This window comes from Stigmatopora nigra, chromosome 3 (genome assembly GCF_051989575.1).
Source record: "Stigmatopora nigra isolate UIUO_SnigA chromosome 3, RoL_Snig_1.1, whole genome shotgun sequence".
Lineage (NCBI taxonomy): Eukaryota > Metazoa > Chordata > Actinopteri > Syngnathiformes > Syngnathidae > Stigmatopora > Stigmatopora nigra.
Window position 1 is genome coordinate 1,671,706 of NC_135510.1, and position 21,301 is coordinate 1,693,006.

The 21,301-nt window shown below is 35.8% G+C and overlaps 3 protein-coding genes across 6 annotated transcripts; 1 reads left to right on the forward strand and 2 right to left on the reverse strand.

Moving 5' to 3' along the window:
• Nucleotides 1-458: 458 nt before the first annotated feature.
• Nucleotides 459-5,407, reverse strand: foxr1 (forkhead box R1). Of its 2 annotated transcripts, XM_077713573.1 has the most exons (7): nucleotides 5,225-5,407; nucleotides 4,450-4,539; nucleotides 3,559-3,776; nucleotides 1,461-1,520; nucleotides 1,221-1,348; nucleotides 807-1,039; nucleotides 459-711 (listed from the first exon to the last, which is right to left on the reverse strand). In XM_077713573.1, the coding sequence occupies exons 1-7, from the start codon at nucleotides 5,343-5,345 to the stop codon at nucleotides 683-685; spliced, it is 879 nt and encodes a 292-aa protein (XP_077569699.1). In that variant the 5' UTR covers nucleotides 5,346-5,407; the 3' UTR covers nucleotides 459-682. The 2 variants fall into 2 exon arrangements, with proteins under 2 accessions (XP_077569699.1, XP_077569700.1); XM_077713574.1 differs by lacking the exon at nucleotides 1,461-1,520.
• Nucleotides 5,408-6,374: 967 nt separating this feature from the next.
• On the reverse strand, nucleotides 6,375-12,995 carry atp6v0d1 (ATPase H+ transporting V0 subunit d1). Its single transcript, XM_077713612.1, has 8 exons — nucleotides 12,766-12,995; nucleotides 11,784-11,955; nucleotides 11,393-11,571; nucleotides 11,204-11,283; nucleotides 9,240-9,317; nucleotides 8,090-8,266; nucleotides 7,890-7,967; nucleotides 6,375-7,619 (listed from the first exon to the last, which is right to left on the reverse strand). The coding sequence occupies exons 1-8, from the start codon at nucleotides 12,890-12,892 to the stop codon at nucleotides 7,458-7,460; spliced, it is 1,053 nt and encodes a 350-aa protein (XP_077569738.1). The 5' UTR covers nucleotides 12,893-12,995; the 3' UTR covers nucleotides 6,375-7,457.
• A 5,008-nt stretch (nucleotides 12,996-18,003) lies between these two features.
• Nucleotides 18,004-20,896, forward strand: LOC144194341 (high choriolytic enzyme 2-like). Of its 3 annotated transcripts, none has more exons than XM_077713335.1 (9): nucleotides 18,004-18,087; nucleotides 18,155-18,213; nucleotides 18,303-18,330; nucleotides 18,431-18,478; nucleotides 18,720-18,851; nucleotides 19,245-19,365; nucleotides 19,658-19,836; nucleotides 19,979-20,060; nucleotides 20,161-20,896. In XM_077713335.1, the coding sequence occupies exons 2-9, from the start codon at nucleotides 18,175-18,177 to the stop codon at nucleotides 20,294-20,296; spliced, it is 765 nt and encodes a 254-aa protein (XP_077569461.1). In that variant the 5' UTR covers nucleotides 18,004-18,087; nucleotides 18,155-18,174; the 3' UTR covers nucleotides 20,297-20,896. The 3 variants fall into 3 exon arrangements, with proteins under 3 accessions (XP_077569461.1, XP_077569460.1, XP_077569459.1); XM_077713334.1 differs by having other exon boundaries at nucleotides 18,008-18,087; nucleotides 18,155-18,228; XM_077713333.1 differs by having other exon boundaries at nucleotides 18,079-18,228.
• Nucleotides 20,897-21,301: the final 405 nt, after the last annotated feature.

The window sequence follows — 21,301 nt, forward strand, 5'->3', positions numbered from 1 at the left end:
GAGTAAACATTTTGTTGTAAATAATTGATCAAAATAATATAAGCAAGATCAATGGTTATAGTTTTCAAATGCACAATAAGTTGAAACTAGAAGTGTTACATTGTAGTTGAATATGCTTTGACATTAATAATAACAACATATGATCAGCTTCACAGTCACTGTTCCGGGTTGGATATTTTACAAACATGTGTTGAATATCTAGCCAACTGATATAATTTCCTCCGGCAGTGAGAATTAGACAGCAGTGAAACATTTCTCCAGTCCATACACAGATGTGATGAGCTCACCCAACCATTTGTCATTCAAATTAGATCAAACAATTCAATTTGGAAAATAAAAATAAAATAAAAAAGTTTCCTTCAAATTCTCATGGTTGGAAAGCCCTGGTCTCATCCAAGTATCCTTGGTGCCTTTGAGCAAGGCATCAGATTACTGCCATAAAACATTGTGCAGAAACAACATAAATTGCCTTTTTCTGGCATACCCAAATGGGCCAGACGTACCTTTCATGGTGCAAAAGTCTATTTGCAGAAAAGCAAGATTATAATTTTAAACAATATTTTGCAAATTTCATTGAAATATGAAATAAATAAATAAAAAAGTTTCAAACATTGACAAAAAATAACAGAAAACACTTGTTATTTTGAATCCATCCATTCTTTCTTGGCTTGGTTAATTGCAATCATACCCCTGCCAACTTTGCAATAATTCCTGTAATAGAAAGAACGAAAAAATTAATCATCACATTCATCCTATTGGTGGGAAAATAGTTTTTCAATAGACCAACTAATGTCAATCACACACACCTGGGCTGGACATGCTTCTCTCCAACTGCTTTAAAGATTCCCCCGTTAGCATGCCTATCTCATCCCTCAATCGGCAGTGTCCATCAAAAGTCAGGTGCCAAAAGCATGACTTCCTTTTACCATCCCTGCATGCCTGGTTGCAGGTTTTGCGGAAGCTGCTGTTGAAGCACAGATTGTGTCGAATTGTGTTCTTCCAGCCATCAGGGGCCGTCCGAAAGAAAGGGAAGTGTTCTCTGAAGAAGGTGGAAAAAATGACTTACAATAAGGCAGAAATGTGTGTCTTGAGACCAATTCCCATTCCAGGGATGAAAAAAAACTTCATATGTATGTATATGTGAATATATATATGTGTCAGTTGTGAGTGAAAGGGAAACTTTCCTTCTTGTACCTGGTATGCCAGAGTCATTTTCTGACCTTGTAAAGCTGTAAATCTGCTGCACTTTGAGGCTCCCATTGTGGCTGCTTTTAAGTGCAAGAGCAATGAGGAGGCAATAATTTACTGGCGGGCGAGGCCAACATCCTGGCTTCAAACCTTTATCATCCTAAAAACAAGCTGAAATTATTTTGAGTATATAAATAAAAGAACATTGTTCCAATGAAAAATAATCCGTCAATGTCATATGTTAGTTTTGGGAGTATTTTCATATTTTTTACCCCTATTTTGATGGGTCTCCCTTTGCGTCTCCGATGTGATGTCTGGAAAGCGCAGCCTTCCTTTTTGGTGTGAAAGATAAAAAGCAATACATCTTTTAATTGAATAATATCCAATTCAGACCATTTCTTTTACAGTAAAACTACTTAGAATGTTTGTATTATATTAACTAGTGACAAGAACAGCCCATCACAAACGTCAATCTTCCCTAGGCAAGATCTAATCAAACAAGACTAGCTTGTCCGCTCCGACCTGGAACTTTGCCCTTCTAACAAATGCAATATTTTCTCAGTTAACAGTAGTTAAAAGTAATGTCATTTGCACTGCTTAAGATGGTGACTGAAAAGTTAGGGCAGGAAGTAATTAAGGCATGCGTAATAATGCCTATGCGAAAAAGCAATTGGGTTCAAGAGTGGATGGGTGGTAAGATTATTTATAAAAAATAAAAAAACTACACTTTAGAAAAATAATAGTATTATAATGCTTGAGGCATCATCGAGTTGCCGCAAGCCGCTAACTGAGGAATTCCCTTGATGGTTCTCCCCTTGCATTGCCGGTGTGTTGTCTAGAAAGCACATATACACATATACACATATACACATATACACATATACATATATATATAGATATACATATACATATATATATAGATATACATATACATATATATATAGATATACATATACATATATATATATAGATATACATATACATATACATATACATATACATATACATATACATATACATATACATATACATATACATATACATATACATATACATATACATATACATATACATATACATATACATATACATATATATATACATATATATATATATATATATATATATATATATATATATATATATATATATATATATATATATATATATATATATATATATATATATATATATATATATATATATATATATATATATATATATATATATATATATATATATATATATATATATATATATATATATATATATATATATATATATATATATATATATATATATATATATATATATATATATATATATATATATATATATATATATATATATATATATATATATATATATATATATATATATATATATATATATATATATATATATATATATATATATATATATATATATATATATATATATATATATATATATATATATATATATATATATATATATATATATATATATATATATATATATATATATATATATATATATATATATATATATATATATATATATATATATATATATATATATATATATATATATATATATATATATATATATATATATATATATATATATATATATATATATATATATATATATATATATATATATATATATATATATATATATATATATATATATATATATATATATATATATATATATATATATATATATATATATATATATATATATATATATATATATATATATATATATATATATATATATATATATATATATATATATATATATATATATATATATATATATATATATATATATATATATATATATATATATATATATATATATATATATATATATATATATATATATATATATATATATATATATATATATATATATATATATATATATATATATATATATATATATATATATATATATATATATATATATATATATATATATATATATATATATATATATATATATATATATATATATATATATATATATATATATATATATATATATATATATATATATATATATATATATATATATATATATATATATATATATATATATATATATATATATATATATATATATATATATATATATATATATATATATATATATATATATATATATATATATATATATATATATATATATATATATATATATATATATATATATATATATATATATATATATATATATATATATATATATATATATATATATATATATATATATATATATATATAAAAAGTTATACAGTTGATCAATGCATGCATTGTGGATAGTGTGGCATAATGTCAAGTCATGTTTATCCATATATATGGGTATCGTGTTGTTGTTTACCATGTGGCCACCGGAGGAGGGGAGAACATGCATGCTTTCCCTTTGTGGAGAGTAGCCATTCTGTATAGTGCCATGTGGACACAAAGCCAGTGGCTTTTGGATTTCCTCTGCAAGGTTAATGTGGGTAATTTGACGATCTGCTGCAGGTTTGTCATAGAGGATCGGACAGGCAATGTTAGGATTGACGAGGAGCCACAGGTTTGGCTTTACAAAAGTGTCTGACAAAAAAAATCAAGGACATTATTTTATTGAGATTTCATATCAGATAAGATTATGAAATGGTTTATTCACTACCTGAAAATAAGCTAACCCATGGAGGAAAAAAAGAGCTCTCTTTCTTCAACAATAATGTTTACACTGGACTCAAAACACTAATAACAGGCACACAGTTGATAAAGGCAAAAAAGTAGAAACTATTGTGCAAATGGGGAAAAATTGTGACCAATAACCTAATGCTAAATTTTGAAATTATCCAAGGAAAACAAAATGCTACATACGTTATCTGTATTTTTCCCACTTCTGAATGTTAATCCTTAAATGCAATCAAATTAACAGAGATAGAATAAAACTAATAAAACAAATACTGCCTCTCACACAACTTGAGTCTTGAAGTCGAGTCTTGAAAGTAAAGTCGTAAAACATTCAAGTATGGAGTAGGAAATATTAAGTAAAGAATTAAAAAAAACAATAAAATTTAAAAATAGAAGATAAAAAATCTACTGTATACTACCGTCTACTGTATTTTGAGAACATAGCCGATGGACCTATTACATTGCTGTGCACTAGATACTCTAAGGTTTTAGACCAGTTTTGGCAAAAAAGGCAAAAAAAATCTCTAATTTAAGTGTTTCTGGTTAAACCTTTAAAAAAATGTCCACTTGTTGCACTCACCTGATGTTTTATCATACCAAATTAACTCATCTTTTGTTTCCGAGGGGCTTGCTGAAGGTCTATATGCTACATATTGACCAAGTTTATCATCTATGGGAGAAAACAGAAAATAAAATTCAAAACAGACAGTGAAATTGAAAACTAAATTACCCATTCATTCATGTTTTTTTTCTTAAGTCAGTGGCTGCCTTTGTAAGAGGAAGATAGATAGCCATCCATTTGGACTTGGAGGCTCATATAAACTAAAATTTATTCATTCATTCATTTTCTGAACCACTTCATCCTCACTAGTGTCACAGGGGGTGCTGGAGCCTATCCTAGTTGACTTCAGCCCAAAGGCTGGGGACGCCCCCGGGGGCACGAGGAGACGGACAACCCATCACGCCCACACTCATACCTAAGGGCAATTTACAGTGTCCAATTTGCCTATCATACATCATATAAATAATGATAAGCTAAACTCTAATATAGTGTTCACCCATTCTCCACTAATACAGTCATAACTTGTAGCACATATTGATGTCAGAAAAACATCTCAACTAACAACAACACCATGGTCACTTAGCAACCTTCTACTATAACTAAATAGGCAAAAAAATAAAAATATTCTAATGTTCAGTTTTCGTTTAAACTCTACTAACAATCAACCATATTAAAATGAGTAGTCGAATCAACAAATTACAAATTCATTCTCTCATTCATTTTCCTGGTGAGTTACATTTTACATTGGTTACATGGTGTGTTTGAACCAAAAGGGAAACTAAATAGTAGTCACCATGGCAGAACTGGTCAGTAGTTGTTACCAGATTCAGCTCCTGGTCCATGTCCCAGTCTGTCAAACCTACAGAGCAGTGTAGGTTACGGAAATGAGCTTGAGTTTGAAACTTTAAGTTCATGTCAAAACTTTGAAAAGAACACTTCCTTCTGCCTTTGGATTTTTCAATTCAGACAAACCTGGGTAATCATGCTCACGCAGCTGGAGCTCATTGTTATTAATTCAACCATGAAAGAGTTTAGCCCCATGCAGCAATCTTTTAAAATACATTTGCCTCACAGCTGTGCAATTAATCATTTCACAATAACTGTTTTTCAAAAAACATTTTGGACATAAAAGAGACACACAAAAAAACTCGATAAATAAAATATGCACAAAAAACAACTCTAATGGGACTGAAGCATGTTCAGAACCCCTTTCATGAATAAATTATTTATTTTATATCCTTGCATGGCACCCATTGGATGCCATTGACAGTGCTAGACGTATAAAACATTTTAATTGGAAGGGTGAATAAATGTACTTTAAATTTTCCAATGTTCATTCCTCCCTCCCAATAAAAATAGTTTTGGACGTCCATAACCGTTAGTGGCATTGAAAAATATTCACATTCAATGCACCAATTTTAACCTCCTAAGACCCAGAATCTTCCAAGGCATGCATTTTTATTTTATCTCAGATATTTAGGCTAATTGGGAACTGATGTAAAAAACTAAGAATTGTCTTTTTACATGTAGTTTCTGATAAAAATGATGTTCACATCATAAGTAGATGCCAGGCCCTTGTAGTATCGTGACCAACTCACATTTGAACCCAGGGCACCAGAGGTGTGAGGCCAACATGCTAACCATGCAAGCAGTTAGGCCACCACTTATATTATAACATTAAATTTATCAATACAATGAAAATCAATCAACAACAATTGCTAGCTAATATTAGAAGTTTTTTTGTAATAGGCTAAAAGTCAATATAAAGGTTTAAAGGAATTTCCCTAGTGTCCCAAAGTCAAAATACTACAAATAGAGGTTCAAATCATAACTTGATTTTTTTTCAAAAAACGCTTAGTTATTTTGTGAAAAATAAAAATTAGATAAACTTTTCCATTATATACCACACCAAATGCATTATCATTGAGTCTCACACCAACACATTGTGGAGAGGAAATTTTATTTTGTTTTGCTCACATTTTGAACAACTTCACAAGAAACATCAACCAGGATATAAAGCAATTTATACAGCATGAGAAAACACAAACAAATTGTTATATATATATTTAAATAGCTATATTTTTAATAGAGTCACATTTTCATACATTTACAACAACGTGCATGATTCTAGAGTACACATCCTACAGGCAATACGAGTTTAGCCGACAAAAACATTTCACTCTACAGCTTTGCTCAGAGGAACACAAGACATCTGACTAGTTTTGTTCAGGGGAATACAACAAAACATTCCTTCAAGTTGTTCTCCACAGCAAAGAAAAACGTACAACTAGCATCGTGGAATGGAATGTTTTCTTCAGACAGATGGTCAGGGTACTCCTTGGTTTCATTTTACTCATTGAGGAGACTATAAACCAGAAAAAAAATGTATGTAAGGGAAGTAGTTTTTTGTTGTTGTTGGCGAACCTGAAGATGAAAAGCGCTTCAAAAAGGGATCCATTTATCTTTATCAATAAAACACACGTCAAATATGTTCATTTTCAGTTCTGATTCCAATTATTTTTTTATTTAGAGCAACATGGGAATATCAATAGCAAATATTGTTTCAAATCTGCTAAACAGTAATTCGTCTTATATACGTTTAATGTTTTCATAAATGGTTTTGTTTCATCAATATTGGCTAATCTAAAAGTGTTGCAAAATGAACAAAAAATATGTCCCAGTTGTGTTTGTTTTGGTACCCACTCATTATCCTGGTGAGTTAAATTTGATGGTGTGTTTAAACCAAAAGGGAAATTAAATAGGCGCCGTCACAATCTGTATAATGATATTAATCAGAAGCAATTCATTTCAAAGGTTAAACCTGGGGTGCGGTCAATAACCATTGCATGACCACTTGTTTAAAAGGGTCTTAAAATTGTTTGCTTCTTGACAACCAATTCACACAAACACCTAAAGAATGAAGGATGTTTCACATGGCAGTAACAGATGCTTTAACACCACGGTGGGAGAGGATGGATGACGCAAAAAGATATGAGGCCCGACGTGAGCAAAGTTTAGGGCGGATCTCAAAAGATAGGAATGTAGTTGTCAATCTTGGCACGGTGCCTCTGGGCGATACACTCGGCAATCCAGACAATATTCCTGCACTCCTGCTCTTTCAGCTTGACGTAGGCATAGAAAACACTAAAATGGAACTGGTTGAGGAAAGCCAGTTTATTCAACTTGACCTGCCGGAAGGAGGTGAAGAACAGGAAGATGCATTAGAACAGTGAAACATCAGAATTTGGCAGAGAAAATAAAACGAAGGAAAGAAAAGACCTTATTGTGTCATACTAATTAACAAGTGGGCGGTCTCATCCATGGTGAGTTAATAGGAGTGTGTTAAAATCATCACGCAATATGTCAAAAACAGAAAAACTGGCTTGGCCAGAGCAAGGACAGCATCAAGCTAGTATTTCTATTTTTTTTTAAATCACCCTGATGTTTATTTTCTTCACCTCATGTTCAAAGAAGCGATCCTCCAGCGTTTTGTCGCCTGGGTTACTGCCAGCACCCTCAAACAACAGCTTATACTCCTGAAGAAATACACAAATACATTTCAGTACAGTTAGATGCTCAGCAAGCATAAACACAACAGGAAAAAGGGAAGGAAATTGTGGAATTTATAAATTTTAGTTTTGAAAACTTGACAACTTACAGGATAGTAATCAGCCACCGCCTTGACCTGCTCATAGTCATCTGCGCGGGCTAGCTGAGCGAGGCCTTCTGGGTAAAGCTTGCCGCAATGGGGAAAGAGCTTGGCACGGTCTTCCTTAGAAAGCTCTGTGCCAAATGAATTGATGGTGATGATGAAGGCTCTTCGATCGGCCTCAAACTGCAGCAAGGACAGAAAGGTTAACGCAGAGGTCCCCAAATTATTCCACACATGGAGGTGGGTGCAGGATTTCAGTCCAATCAAACATAATGACACCATTTCACCAATCAATTTGCTGTCGGGTAAGGGTTGTTTTAGGAGATACCTCAAGCTGTCTGTGCTCGTTTGGTAGAACAAAAATCAGAAAAATTGGCGGCTCTTGACAACCGGTTTGGAAACTGGTCTCATCTCACTTTCTGAACCGCTTTATCCTCACTAGGGTCACAGGGGGTGCTAGAACCTATCCCAGCTGAATGCAGACCACAGGCAGCGGAGACAAACAACCATTCATGCTCACACTCATACCCAAGGGTAAAATAGAGTGTCCAATCAGCCTACTATGCATGTCTTTGGAATGTGGGAGCAAACCAGAGTCCCCAGAGAAAACCCACAAAGGCCAAGAAGATCATGCAAACTCCATTCAGGTGACTGACCTGGATTTGAACTAACTAAGGTCGACGCGCTAGCCACTCAGCCGCCGGGCCGCTCTCTAGAAATTGGTATAATTGTATAATTTTTTAGGGCTTAGGGCAGGGGTCACCAACTCTGGTCCTCAAGAGCCCCGGCCCAGTCTGTTTTCCAAATCTCCCTCCTCTACCACACATGAATCAATGATAAACTCATCAGCTAGCTGTCCAGAAACCTGATAAATATCCTGTTTATTTGATTCAGGTGAATAGGAGGAAGCAGACGTGGAAAACAGGGTAGGTGCCATTGAGGACCGAAGTTTATGAACCCCGGTTTAGGGGGTAGTATTGTAGACCTTGCAACACATTAGGGCATTTACATGTAAAATGCGACAATCTACAAAAAAATCAAGTTACGAAACAACTTCCTGAACAAATTAGCTTAATTAAAAAAAAAACATGCTAAAAAAATGGGCTTGAGATGCTGTTGCGTTATTTTGAATTTACAAGTCAGACAAAAACCTCACCTCCAAGATTGGACACATGGTATCTGCTGTAGTTCCTCCCAGATTGGAACAGAATTTATAGAATGCTTCAAGATAAGCCTTAGAAAAACAAAAAAAGGTAGCAAATGAAATAATTGTACTTTTTGCACGACAACATGCTCGTTTCATAACATAAACAAATTTAAATGAACTTGGATTACGATGCAGACACACTCAAAAATAAGTTTAGTCTAACCTTACAGTAAACTTAATTCTAATTTTGTTTTACATTTTTATACTACCTTTTTTCTCCCGGCCGGGTTGGCTCGGTTAGCCCCTCCTCCACCCTGACTTTCACTATCGATGGGCTGTTTGCTTTTGCATTCCCTTAAAAATATTCCGAAAATGATGCACACAAATGTCCTCACAATACGACCACTTGCCAACGAGAAGTAATATATACACCTCACATCAGCAATCGCTGCACCTTTCACGCTGAATGAAGGGGAAAAAAACATTGACAAAAATGCAACACTCCACCCAGTGCTCGTAGATATCTGTTATACACGAAAGAGATGCGGCATAAAAGTGCGCTAAAATCAGAAACAGCCTCTCATGTCTTGGCTACCTGGCTTTCTCGTATCTTGAAATTTTTCTCGTATCTAGAGATAATAATTTGCTCAAAATTTTACTTATATCTCAAATTGCTCGTATGTCGGGTGCTTGTATGTCAAGGTACCACTGTACTTTATATAAAAAAGTAAAATACATTAAAATAAAAACAATATCGCTGGAGAGTGGGATGTGACGACATGTGCAGCTTTGTGTGGGCAAACTGTGATATTATTTGTAAGTGCAGTGTTCTCGTTACCTCTGCGTCCTGCGTCTGATACGCACAGCTTTTCTTCCAGACGCACAATTTCAAGTAATGTGCTTTTTTCGGACGCAAAGAAATTTTTATCAAAAAAAAAACCAAAACACATATATCCGATAGCAAACCAATTTATTCCACATAATCTTTGCGAAATAATTCTCGCGAGACTAGCAGACACTAGCAGACGAAGACGAGAGAAAGCGATAGCAAGAGTTTCGTAATAGTGTAAGAAAGATAAAAAATGTTTCAGAAAAGGCAAAACAGTCTGGATAGTTATTTCGCAGTTAAAAATACAACTAGTAAGAAAAGAACTGCAGAAGATTCGATTGATGATCATGAAGCAAAACGGGGGAAGCAAGGAAAAATACGCACATTTCAAAAGACTTTTGGCTGCAAAGAGAGGAGGATCTACGAGCTGAAAGACTAGTACAATGATAAATAAACCCTAACCCTAAACCATATAATAAATAAATTAAATCTGAATGTTTATATATCGTTGTTTATGTTTTATTTGCATCCGTAGTATGTTGGGACTCGTGACAAGTTTCCTGGGACGCACAGTTTTCAGACAAGCGAATCCCTGGGACTCGCAGTGTGCCAATTGTAAAATTATCACTGCTTTAAGTGTACTCACGCAGTTTCGAATAACAGACGATTTACTGATCAGAGGATTCACATAATTTTGTATTGAAATTGCACGTAACACGCATGCAGATGGAATGGTTTAAAGATCGGGCACTTTATTATATTTTTAAATTATGCAAGCACACAGAAGGCATCTGCCTTTCTACTGATTTGGGATGTTTTTTCCCATAACGTGCAGTGCATCATTCTAGAACACGAATATCCACTGACTTGAGTTTTTCTTTTGGCTGTATCAGCTTTCTTTTTTGTGACTATAGAGTGAAAAATAAGGGTGTAGAAGGCAAAGATACTCCAGGCACACAAACACACGGAGGTACTCTGTACTAGATGAATAGAGACTATGGTGCTGGGGATTAAATAGACGACAAGGTCCAGACGTTAACTCAAAAAGTCGTAAGTGAAGGACATCGTAACTCGAGGACTCCTTGTTCGATAAAAGCTTTTGTATGGACGCATAGTAGCAGAGGTCACCCTGAAATTGTTTTACCTTGTAGAGGGTGTTACGGATGATTTCAATATTCATTTCGTCCAGGTCCTGTTCTGATATACAATCCTGGAAAAAGGCAGCTGAAAGCAAATTAATTTTAAAAAATGAAAATCGTTTCTCATGATTTTACAAGCTTTTTTTCTACAAATTATTTAGCGTCCACTTGACAAAAGTAAATGAGACAATTACCAAGCGGCGTGTCCACCAGGATGGCGTTGTACAGTTCAGCTGGAGTCTGAGCGATATTGACTGCCTCCATTTGCTCAAAGCTTCCCAGTGGGTGACACTTTGGCACCAGCTCAGAGATGGCACGCTGGTGAAGAGTTCCTGTGATGAGCAAGATGACGTTGTCAATCATGTAACTGTACCTGTCGGAGAAAAAAAGGACATCAGTCATGATTTTCCAAGATAAAAATGTTATTTTAATCCCGCTGAAATAATAATTAGAATTAATAGAATTAATAATGGATTCTCTTTTTATTGGCCTCACACTCAGGCACAAATTGCTGTATTTCATCTTTCTTGTTGTTCTGAACCACATTAAGTGGTGTAACAAGCGGTTTACTACACAGATTCTCACGTGATGAAATCCATGAAGCTGGCCAGTGGTTCATAAGACTGGTTCCTCATGTGGCGAAACTCCACGACCATTTTCTCCTTCAGCTTGTCATCAATGACAGACACCGTCAGAGGTGAAGCCTCGTTAGCTAGGAAGCTTCCATAGTCAGTGCTTTGCAGATGAAGCTTTAGGTCTGCAAGGGATAGAAAAATGGATGAAACATGAAATAAATTCATGAGAAGCAAAAATAAAACTGGGGCATGGAGATGACAAGTATACTTTTTAGCGTGAGAAATCACACTAAACCCTAACCCTAAAATTACAGCCACTTAAAAACCAATGTACTATATATTTTTCTAACTATTTTCCAACTCGATTGTTTACTGGCCTTCTTCAACTCAAATTTGTCAAAACTCTTTGGAAAAATATGTATACATTTCAGTAGTTCTGCATGAAAGCTGAGTGATTATCTTTACACCAGCGGTCCCCAACCTTTTTCTCACCGTGGACCAGTATAGCTCTTTCTATTCTCGCGGGCGGTTAGTGGAGAAGACACCCACTATATGGCTAAAAAAATTCTCATGCATATTAGAACCATAGAGACCATAGTTGTCTACAATAATGTCATAGGAATTCAGCAGTTTATAATTGTTATACATGTCAGCCGTTAATAGAAATGTGATGAATGTTAGGAACTAATTTATTAAAAATGACAAATAATCTTTGACATTTTAAAACTTAACTATTAAGAATGCCAAGGTAGGAATTTGTCATTATGGCCATCGAGGCCAGGATTTTGCTAACTAGCCTTTGAACAAACACCAAAAAATGACTGGTGAACACTGTAGCTCCCATTTGACGACTGACGAATACCACACATCGAGTACTTTTTGAGGTTGACTTTTCATTTTGGATCATTTGTGCTTCCCAAACGAGAGCTAGCATTGCTTGTACTAGTTAGTAATCTCGCGCGGCCATTGACAAATGATCAGATGAAACTCACCTTCCAGAGTCTCACATTGTACGAGGTTTAAATAATCGGCTTGTGAGAGTATCCCAGCTTTGAATCCCCTGACCAAACCCTCGAGATACCCGTTATCGACATTGAAATAAAGCTCCGAGAAAGGCATCCTGTCTGGCCGTCCAGATTTCGCTCTAATGCAGAACCGTCGGACTAGCAGTTTAGCGTTAGCATTAGCATCAGCTGACACACCCACGTGACAGTCACCTGATCAGTCATCAGGTCTCTTACGGAAACCCCAACCCATCATTTCCCTATTTGTTCCAGAAGTCAACACTAGAAGACGCTAAATCCCCAATTTCACATCGCAGGAGTAAAATCGTTCTAAATATAAAACGGATTCTTCATAGTTTAATATTGTGATGTAATACTATAATGGAGCTATAACCCGGTGATGTATTGTCTACTACAACAAGGGTGTCAAAACTACTATGAGAATGTAAGCAAATATGGGCCGCACAAGAAGCTTGAGCTGCATTCTGTTACACCTTTCAGTTTACAAATGAGACAGTTCCTTCGTATTTAGAACAGTGATTGATTCCTCTTTTGTCGTCTCTTTGTAAAATATAGAAAAAAACACTGACAAACAGCTCTATGAATAGTAATTATAGCGCGCCCGGTGGAGCGAGTGGTTGGCGTGTTGGGCTCATAGCTCTGGGATCCTGGATTAAAATCCAGTTCATGTCCACCTGTGTGGAGTTTGCTTGTTTTCCCAGAGCCTTCTTTGTTTTAGAACAGTCTTTCCCAACCTTTTTGGTGCTGCAGCACACTTTTTGCACTGATAAAATCTCAGGGGACACCACCATCTGAAAATCTTTTAATTTAAAACTATGTCGCCTGCATTAACAATAGTCATTCTCATCAAAGTTTTATCGGCAGGAATCACATAAACCTCCAAAATTATTCCAAACTGAACAACTTCCGGTTGTAAGTAATGTCATGTTTTTAATCACAGAATTTTATGGCTTTTCTCCAACTATGACTTAAATCTCCTAATATTACGCAAGCAAATGTTGTGGCCAAACAGACTAAACGTTGCCAAAAGTTGATGCCCAAGAAACCAAACAACTTCCGGTTCATGTTAGAGTAAAATAAGCAACAAAATGACTGTTTCCCAATTTGAAACTTGTAATAGTTCAATTTTAATTTCATTATCTTCATATTAATTTTTCACTCTGAATATTACATTCCTGCAATTTCCCGCGGCACACCTGACCATTGCTCGCGGCACACCAGTGTACCGGCGTGGGCTGTCGAATCGCCGAAAGACGTTTGGGCGTCGGCAACTCGACAGAGTACCGTGTACCGGGCAACAGTGGTTGGGAAACACTGTTCTAAAAGACAGTAGTTAAAATATACCCCAAAAATAAAACACTGAGTTACCTCAGCAGCTTGTTTATAGATTTTATTACATTCATTTATTAATTTTCTGTACTGCTTATCCTCACAAGGGTCTACTGGTGGCGGTATGATTGCGAGTGTGAAAGGTCGTTTATCTCTCGGTGTGCCCTACGATTGACTGGTGACCATTCTAATACTCTGCCTTTCACCTGAAGTCAGCTGGGATAGGCTTCATCAATCCTTACAAGGATGTGTGGTATGGAAGATGAATGAAAAATATACGTATTCTTATTTTTTGTATTTTCAAACAGACACACGATGTCATGTATCCACGGGGAAGTGAAACAGAGTTGTACCCAGATGCAGGGAAAACGACAGAAAACCAGAAAGTGCGGGTATAATAACGTAACTTCATACAATTTGTCCACTCTTGTTCGTTTTGTGTTTTGCGGCTTTTATGTTTTAATGATTTGATGATTCCATTTACTTTGATTTGCTTTGTACTTTGTGCTTTTGCTTTGCTGTTTATTCTGTCTAATCACCCTCTTGCTACTGCCACAATGTAATTTCCCGAATACGGGATGAATAAAGTTATCCAATCCAATCCAATCCAATACTCCGTCTGAGAAGTGTTGACTGAGACCGACAAGTGTTGACTAGGACATGGGCCTTAATTATGCCAACAGGGGTTGACTAATGGTTAATCGAATGGACAGGAAAACAATAGAAAATGCCCAACCTACACAAAACCCAACAAAACATTCATTCTTTAGTCGGCCTGTTGGCCAAACCCACCCACCCAAAAACCCATCCACAAAACACCACTCAAGCACACACCCACTCACTTATACTCACGCATGCATTCATTCATTCTCTGATCCGCTTAACCTCACGATGCTCGCGGAGGGCGCTGGATACTATCTCAGGTAACTACCGGCACCAGTCGGGGATTTGAGAGAAAATCGGAGTACCTGGAGAAAAACGTACACAAGCTCAGGGAGAACATGCAAATTTCATACGGTGAGGACTGACCTGGGTTTGGAACCCAAGAGCTCGGAGCTTTGAGGCCGACGCGCTAACCACTTAACGCCGGGCTGCCCCCCCCCCCCCCCCCCCCCCCCAAAAAAAAAAATTACACATGAAAACCTAATGTCATCCACTCACGTGTTCCACATACTGTTTATTCCCCAACATACCATAATTATTGTATGTGAAGAGAACAACATGTCGTTATGTTGCAATCCTTTGGTACGAAGAACATTTTGTTCGGATTCAGATGACAAGCCAAGCCCTTTCGTGAGGACTGCATGTTTCTTAAAGCAATTTGTAGTGACTGTACATTGTACAACCATGTGTATTATTTTATACCTGTTGAATCCATGTTTCATTATTTTTTTTCAATTTTCAACTGGCAATCAAAAATAAAATGTTCTGATATACATACATATGTTTTTTTATTTGATAGATACTTACCCCACAATGCACTGAATTGACGAAACGTGGTTTGCAAAGTATTGAGGGATCACTGTATTAGCTTGTACAATGATCGGAGGAATAAAAACATACAAAACTGAGTTTTGTTGGTGGCCTGGGAAAAAAGGAAGGTGGTTGGAGATTGGCTCCTTTAAAAGTTTGCGTGTTTTGCACACCCTTGTTCTTGGGTGTAGTCTATCTTTCACTCAAACTCAGTTTATCGAAATGATGCTGTCCCAAGATACACAAAAACAAATTTAAGTCACGAAATCATAAAGGTCTAAAAATCTAAATACTTTTCCTGCATCCATTATATGATTTTGAACATGTTGTTGAAATTGTCCGCTGGTCCTTTGACTATGAGAAGCTTTGACTCTGTGATGTGTAGATTTAAAATTGATTTAGAAATATATTTCAATAATTTTCAATTGTTGTTTTCCCACAGCGAAAATCTAAATATATTTATTTTCTGTGGCTCAGATTAAAATATATATACTTTGGTAGACAAATACATTTCTGACGCAAATTAATATTTTCCAGGCCCTGCTAACAATCCAATTTAGAGTGTCCAATCAGCCTATCATTCCTTTTCATAATGTGGGAGGAAACCAGAGTACCCAGAGAAAACCCACGCAGGGCTAGGGAGAACATGCAAACTCCACACAGGTGGACCGACCTTGATTTGAACAAAGGACCCTAGAGCTGTGAGGCTGACAAGCTAACCATATGTGTGTGTGTGTGTGTGTGTGTGTGTGTGTGTGTGTGTTTTGGTAAATACTGAGGCAATTCGATATAGTGATGAATTTCTGCTTAAAAATAATTAGAGGCAGCTAATATTGGAACAACTACAATGCATGCATGTTCAATATTTTAGAATGCTTTAAATACATGACTATGATTAGGTCCGGCCTTACCAGTTTACCATGTTCCATGCCAATGCCACGCAAAAGACAACAATTATCTTTGTTTATCTTCATTAAGTGCTACCAGACGTTAATTCTCATGAGATTTTGTGAGACATTTGCATTTAGTTTGTTGGATAGGTTAACGTTATTATATCACTATGATCAAATGTAGCGAGTCTTAGATTGTTCATCATTAAGTAGAAACTTCATTATTAAATCAGTCTCACTTTGTTAACATGAAATATTGTTGTTGAAAATACCCATTCCCTTGAGTAATTGTTACCGGCTTCCACATTTTTTGTGCAGTGCTTCCGGACCTGCTTCACACGAATGTAATAATATGCTGTCATACAACATTCCCCTAAGATTGAGAAAGCTCTGATTTCAAACAATTATGAAAGGTTATTGTATTATATCTTGGATCACGTCAATATAAAATATTTTGTCCGTCTTGGTATGTATTAATTATTGTTCTGATTTTCTACATATTCATTTATTCATCTTCTGTACCGTAAATCCCCGTAAGGGTGGGCGGGGTTGCCGGAGCCGAGCTCATCCCTGCTGACTCCGGGCAAAAGGCAGACTTCACCCTAGACCGGTCGCCAGTCAGCGGTAGTGCACACAGAGATACAAACGACCATCCCCACTCATAATCGTACCGCCACCAGCGGGAATCGAGCCCACCCTTGCTCGCACCGTAGTCAGGATTAGGATTCTTAATTAATTAATGAATAATATAATGAATACTTTCTGGTGTGTGTTTTTTTCCTTCTGTTCTTTGTGGCAATGCTTCTTTCTAGTATAGAGTCATACCTCTACTTACGAAATTAATTGATTGCAAAATATTTTTTGTAACTTGAAAATCTTGTAAGTAGAGCAGTACTTTACATGTAAATTCTCTCATTCGTTTCACAGTCCTGACACAACTACCAACTAAACCCTTTAAAATTGGTCAAAGTGTCCCAATTTTTTTATGAGAGATGTGAGAAAGACAAAAATGAGAGAAAATTATCTCTCATCTCATCTTCTCCCGCTTTATCCAAATTCGGGTCGTGAGAGAGAAGATTGTAAGAAAATTCTTAATTAATTTAAAAAAATATTTAAAAAGCATACCAAATCTATCCGTGTTGACGCATGATAGGCGCACAATCATTCCCCTTTGACCCGGTTGCGTCAGAAAGCCATCTACTTTCAAGTAAATTTTAGACTATCAGGGTGCCCTATGTGAGTATGTGCTCTATGTGTGAAAATATGTGCCGCATTGCATTTCTACATTTTTAAAATCGCTTAATAAGGGAAATTGCAATCATTAATAAGGGCAGCATTTAGCTGAGGTGAACAGGACACCAATTCAAGGTGTCCCCCATCTCGTGCCCATTGTTGGCTGGGATGGGCTACGGCACCCGCTGCAACTCTTCTGAGTCTAAGGCGTATGGAAAATGATAAAGAAAATAATTGCCTTGCCTTGACACTTACATCCAGCATATGTGGATTAACAAGTCAGACACACCCTTGAGGAGAAAAATGCATTTAAGCGATGGAAAACTGCAAAACAACATCATACAAGAATTGGAGCCTGACTAAGGTAAACCTAGTTCCTACGAGTACCTCGTGTATATACTTACAAATGTAGCTTTTTTTTTCTCCCGTAGAAAGGAAGATTAACACAATCATGACTGCAATGGTTTCTATCATCCTAGTATTGTCACTAGTGGGTGTTTGTCCAGTAAGACTTCTATTTTTGTATGCCTTCTCTATTTTTGACTGAATAATAATATAACATAATGCATTGTGTTTCAGACTTTGGCACAGGGTAAAAATTACACGGGTAAGTTAATGAATGTAGAAATTAGTATCAAATATAGAGACAATTGGGAATCAAATGTTAATTTCTTGTAATTATTGCCCTTTTGTTTTTATATTATTAGGCACCCTTGGCATCAGTGACGATATTGCAACGGCAAACCTCGACACAAGTACGACAACACCTGGTTTTGCTCAATTATTTCAGGAATTTTCCAATTCACATATTTGAACTATAGACATATCGTCTAACAGTGCGATCTATCATGATAGTTCAAATATGTGAATGATAGATTCATTCGGATATTCATCGTCCGTAACTCCGTAATTTACTTCAAAGAAAAAAAGATACCCAAGATTTTAAAAAATAAAACCATATGTACCTACATGTTTCTTCAATTTCTTTTTTGACAGCAAAGTTTCTGACCCATGGGGATATTGTCTCAAGTTTACAAAGAAATGCAGATCCTTGCACAATCAGTGGATGCAAATGGCCTAAACAAGGAACATTCGTCTATGTGCCTGTTACTATGTCCTCTTCCTTCTGTAAGTAACTTTACAAATGTCCACTAAAGCTTTATGGATGGTGTTATGGAAATCAAAGGAATTGTGATTAGAGAGTAGTGTTCGAGTCAAGGTTTAGTTGAAGTCCTTCAGCAGTATCTTTACATTACCATTTTTTTTTGTATCATGGGAGACAGACAAATACGACTGCCCACAAATTTAGCAATATAAAATACAAAACCATTGTCCAACATCTAACTAGATGAAATGATTCAGAAATAAATTAGGATGGGATTTTGTTGTTATTTTAAAATTAGCCTATCTGCTATTGTAGAGAACATAAACTTTGTAATTAGGTGCACAGAGTGTCAATTTATTTACGGTATGATTAAACCCAATTCCTACCTCATCAGACCCTTTTTTTTGTCTCCACAGCCCGTGCAGAGCGAAATACAATAATTAATGCTTTAGTGAGCTTTCATGGGAGCACGTGTATTCGCTTTATGTGGAGGCGCAGAGGACAAAGAAGCTATGTACACTTTTTCCCTGGATCCGGGTAAGATTTTTCACACTGTGTATTTACAATTGATGACATCTACATTATGTTTTAATGGTACTATGATTTTAGAGTAAAAAAAAATCATACTAAATAAAAAAACAAAAACAAAAAAGCAACAGATTACTTGATTGGGCAGAAAGAAAAACTACCTACAAAATTTGCATAAATAAAAAGGTATGACTTTGTGTTGTGTGTTAGTGCCAGGAACCTATTGACATGTTGCATAACTGTGCTTAAACCAGATTCCTATCCATTACTACATCTTTGAAACCCCATATTTATGTGATAGGTGTTGGTCATACCTTGGGCGTCAATTGAGAGGACAACCAATCTCTTTGCAGAAAAATGGTTGTGTGCGCCATGGCATTGTGCAACACGAAGTGCTTCACGCTCTTGGATTTCACCACGAGCAAGTTCGGTCTGACAGAGACGATCATGTCAACATTTTGTTTGAGAACATAATTGCAGGTGAGGGCACATTGGAAAACCTCCTACAAGCCAATGTTGAAGCTCATCAAAGGGAATTTACCAGTTATAGACTGTGATGTGCATAACAAAGATCCTGATCATGCAGATAAAAAATGTACTCTTGTTTTTATTTCATGCACAGGAGTGGAAAGTAACTTTCAGAAGGTCAACACAAATAACCTAAATACTCCATATGACTTTGACTCAATCATGCATTATAGCAAGTAAGTGTTTTGAACAATCTAAAATTGAATAGTCTTGAGGTCTTATTTCGCTAACATTATTACACCGTCTATTTTATTCATAATGTGATCTTTCTTTTAGATTTGCTTTTTCCAAAAATGGAGAACCAACCATCGTTTCTAAAACTGATCCTGGCCGCCTTTTTGGTCTTTCGACAGAGATGACAGCCAACGACATTGCACGCATCAATGCTCTTTATCAATGTGATGGTGTTTAGAAATATGTTTTGTTGCTGGTAGATCTGTACTTTGGTCTTGTTAATGACCTGTTCAGAATTTACAAATACATTCATTCATTTTCTGAACCGCTTATCTTCAAAAGGGCTACAGGGGGTTCTGGAGCCTATCCCAGCAAAGTACGATCACCAGGCGGGGGACACCATGAACCGAAATCGGTCGTTGTGTCTTGACCTCGTACCTATAAGGCAATTTGCCCGTTTTCTGTTCTGGGGGATTTGAAGATGGACAAATAAATATTGAAGCCGTAACTTAAAGCTTTTCATCTCATCTCATTTTCTCAACCGCTTTATCCTCTCACAAGAGGAATTGCAAGGGGTGCTGGAGCCAATCCCAGCTGTCTTCGGGCCAAAGACGGGGAACACCCTGAATCGGTGGCCAGCCAATCGTAGGGCACAGTCACACCCATACCTTGGGCCAATTTAGAGTTTCCAATTAGCCTATGTTTTTGGAATGTGGGAGGAAACCAGAGTACCCGGAGGAAAGCCAGGCAGGCCCGGGGAGAATATGCAAGCTCCACACAAATTGACATGACCTGGATTTGAACCCAGGACCCCAGAGCTGTGAACTGGCGCGCTAACCACTCACCAGGCCGCCCTGACTTAAAGTTTTAGTAACTTCAAATATATTTTCGGAACCAGAAAAGAGAGATGAGGGTTCGCTTTTCATTTGATTTGATTTTTCCTCCTTTGCTTTGGTGATATGAGGGTGATAGAAGAAGTGGACAATAAATCAATGGTTGAACCCTAAAAATGGTGTCAATGTGTGTTTACTCAAACAGGGTGATTTCTTCCATGTAAATTGGTTTAAGAAGTTGGATAGAAATATTTCTTAGAAACACACTTATTATTTCATTGCTTTAAAATAATGTTTACCTAAAAATAGTTTTTTTATACATACCATTTAATTTGTAGTCAGGAACTCTGTGTAATTTACGATGCTTTTTTGTATGCGTGGGTAAAACACATTTTTTTTACATAACTAAT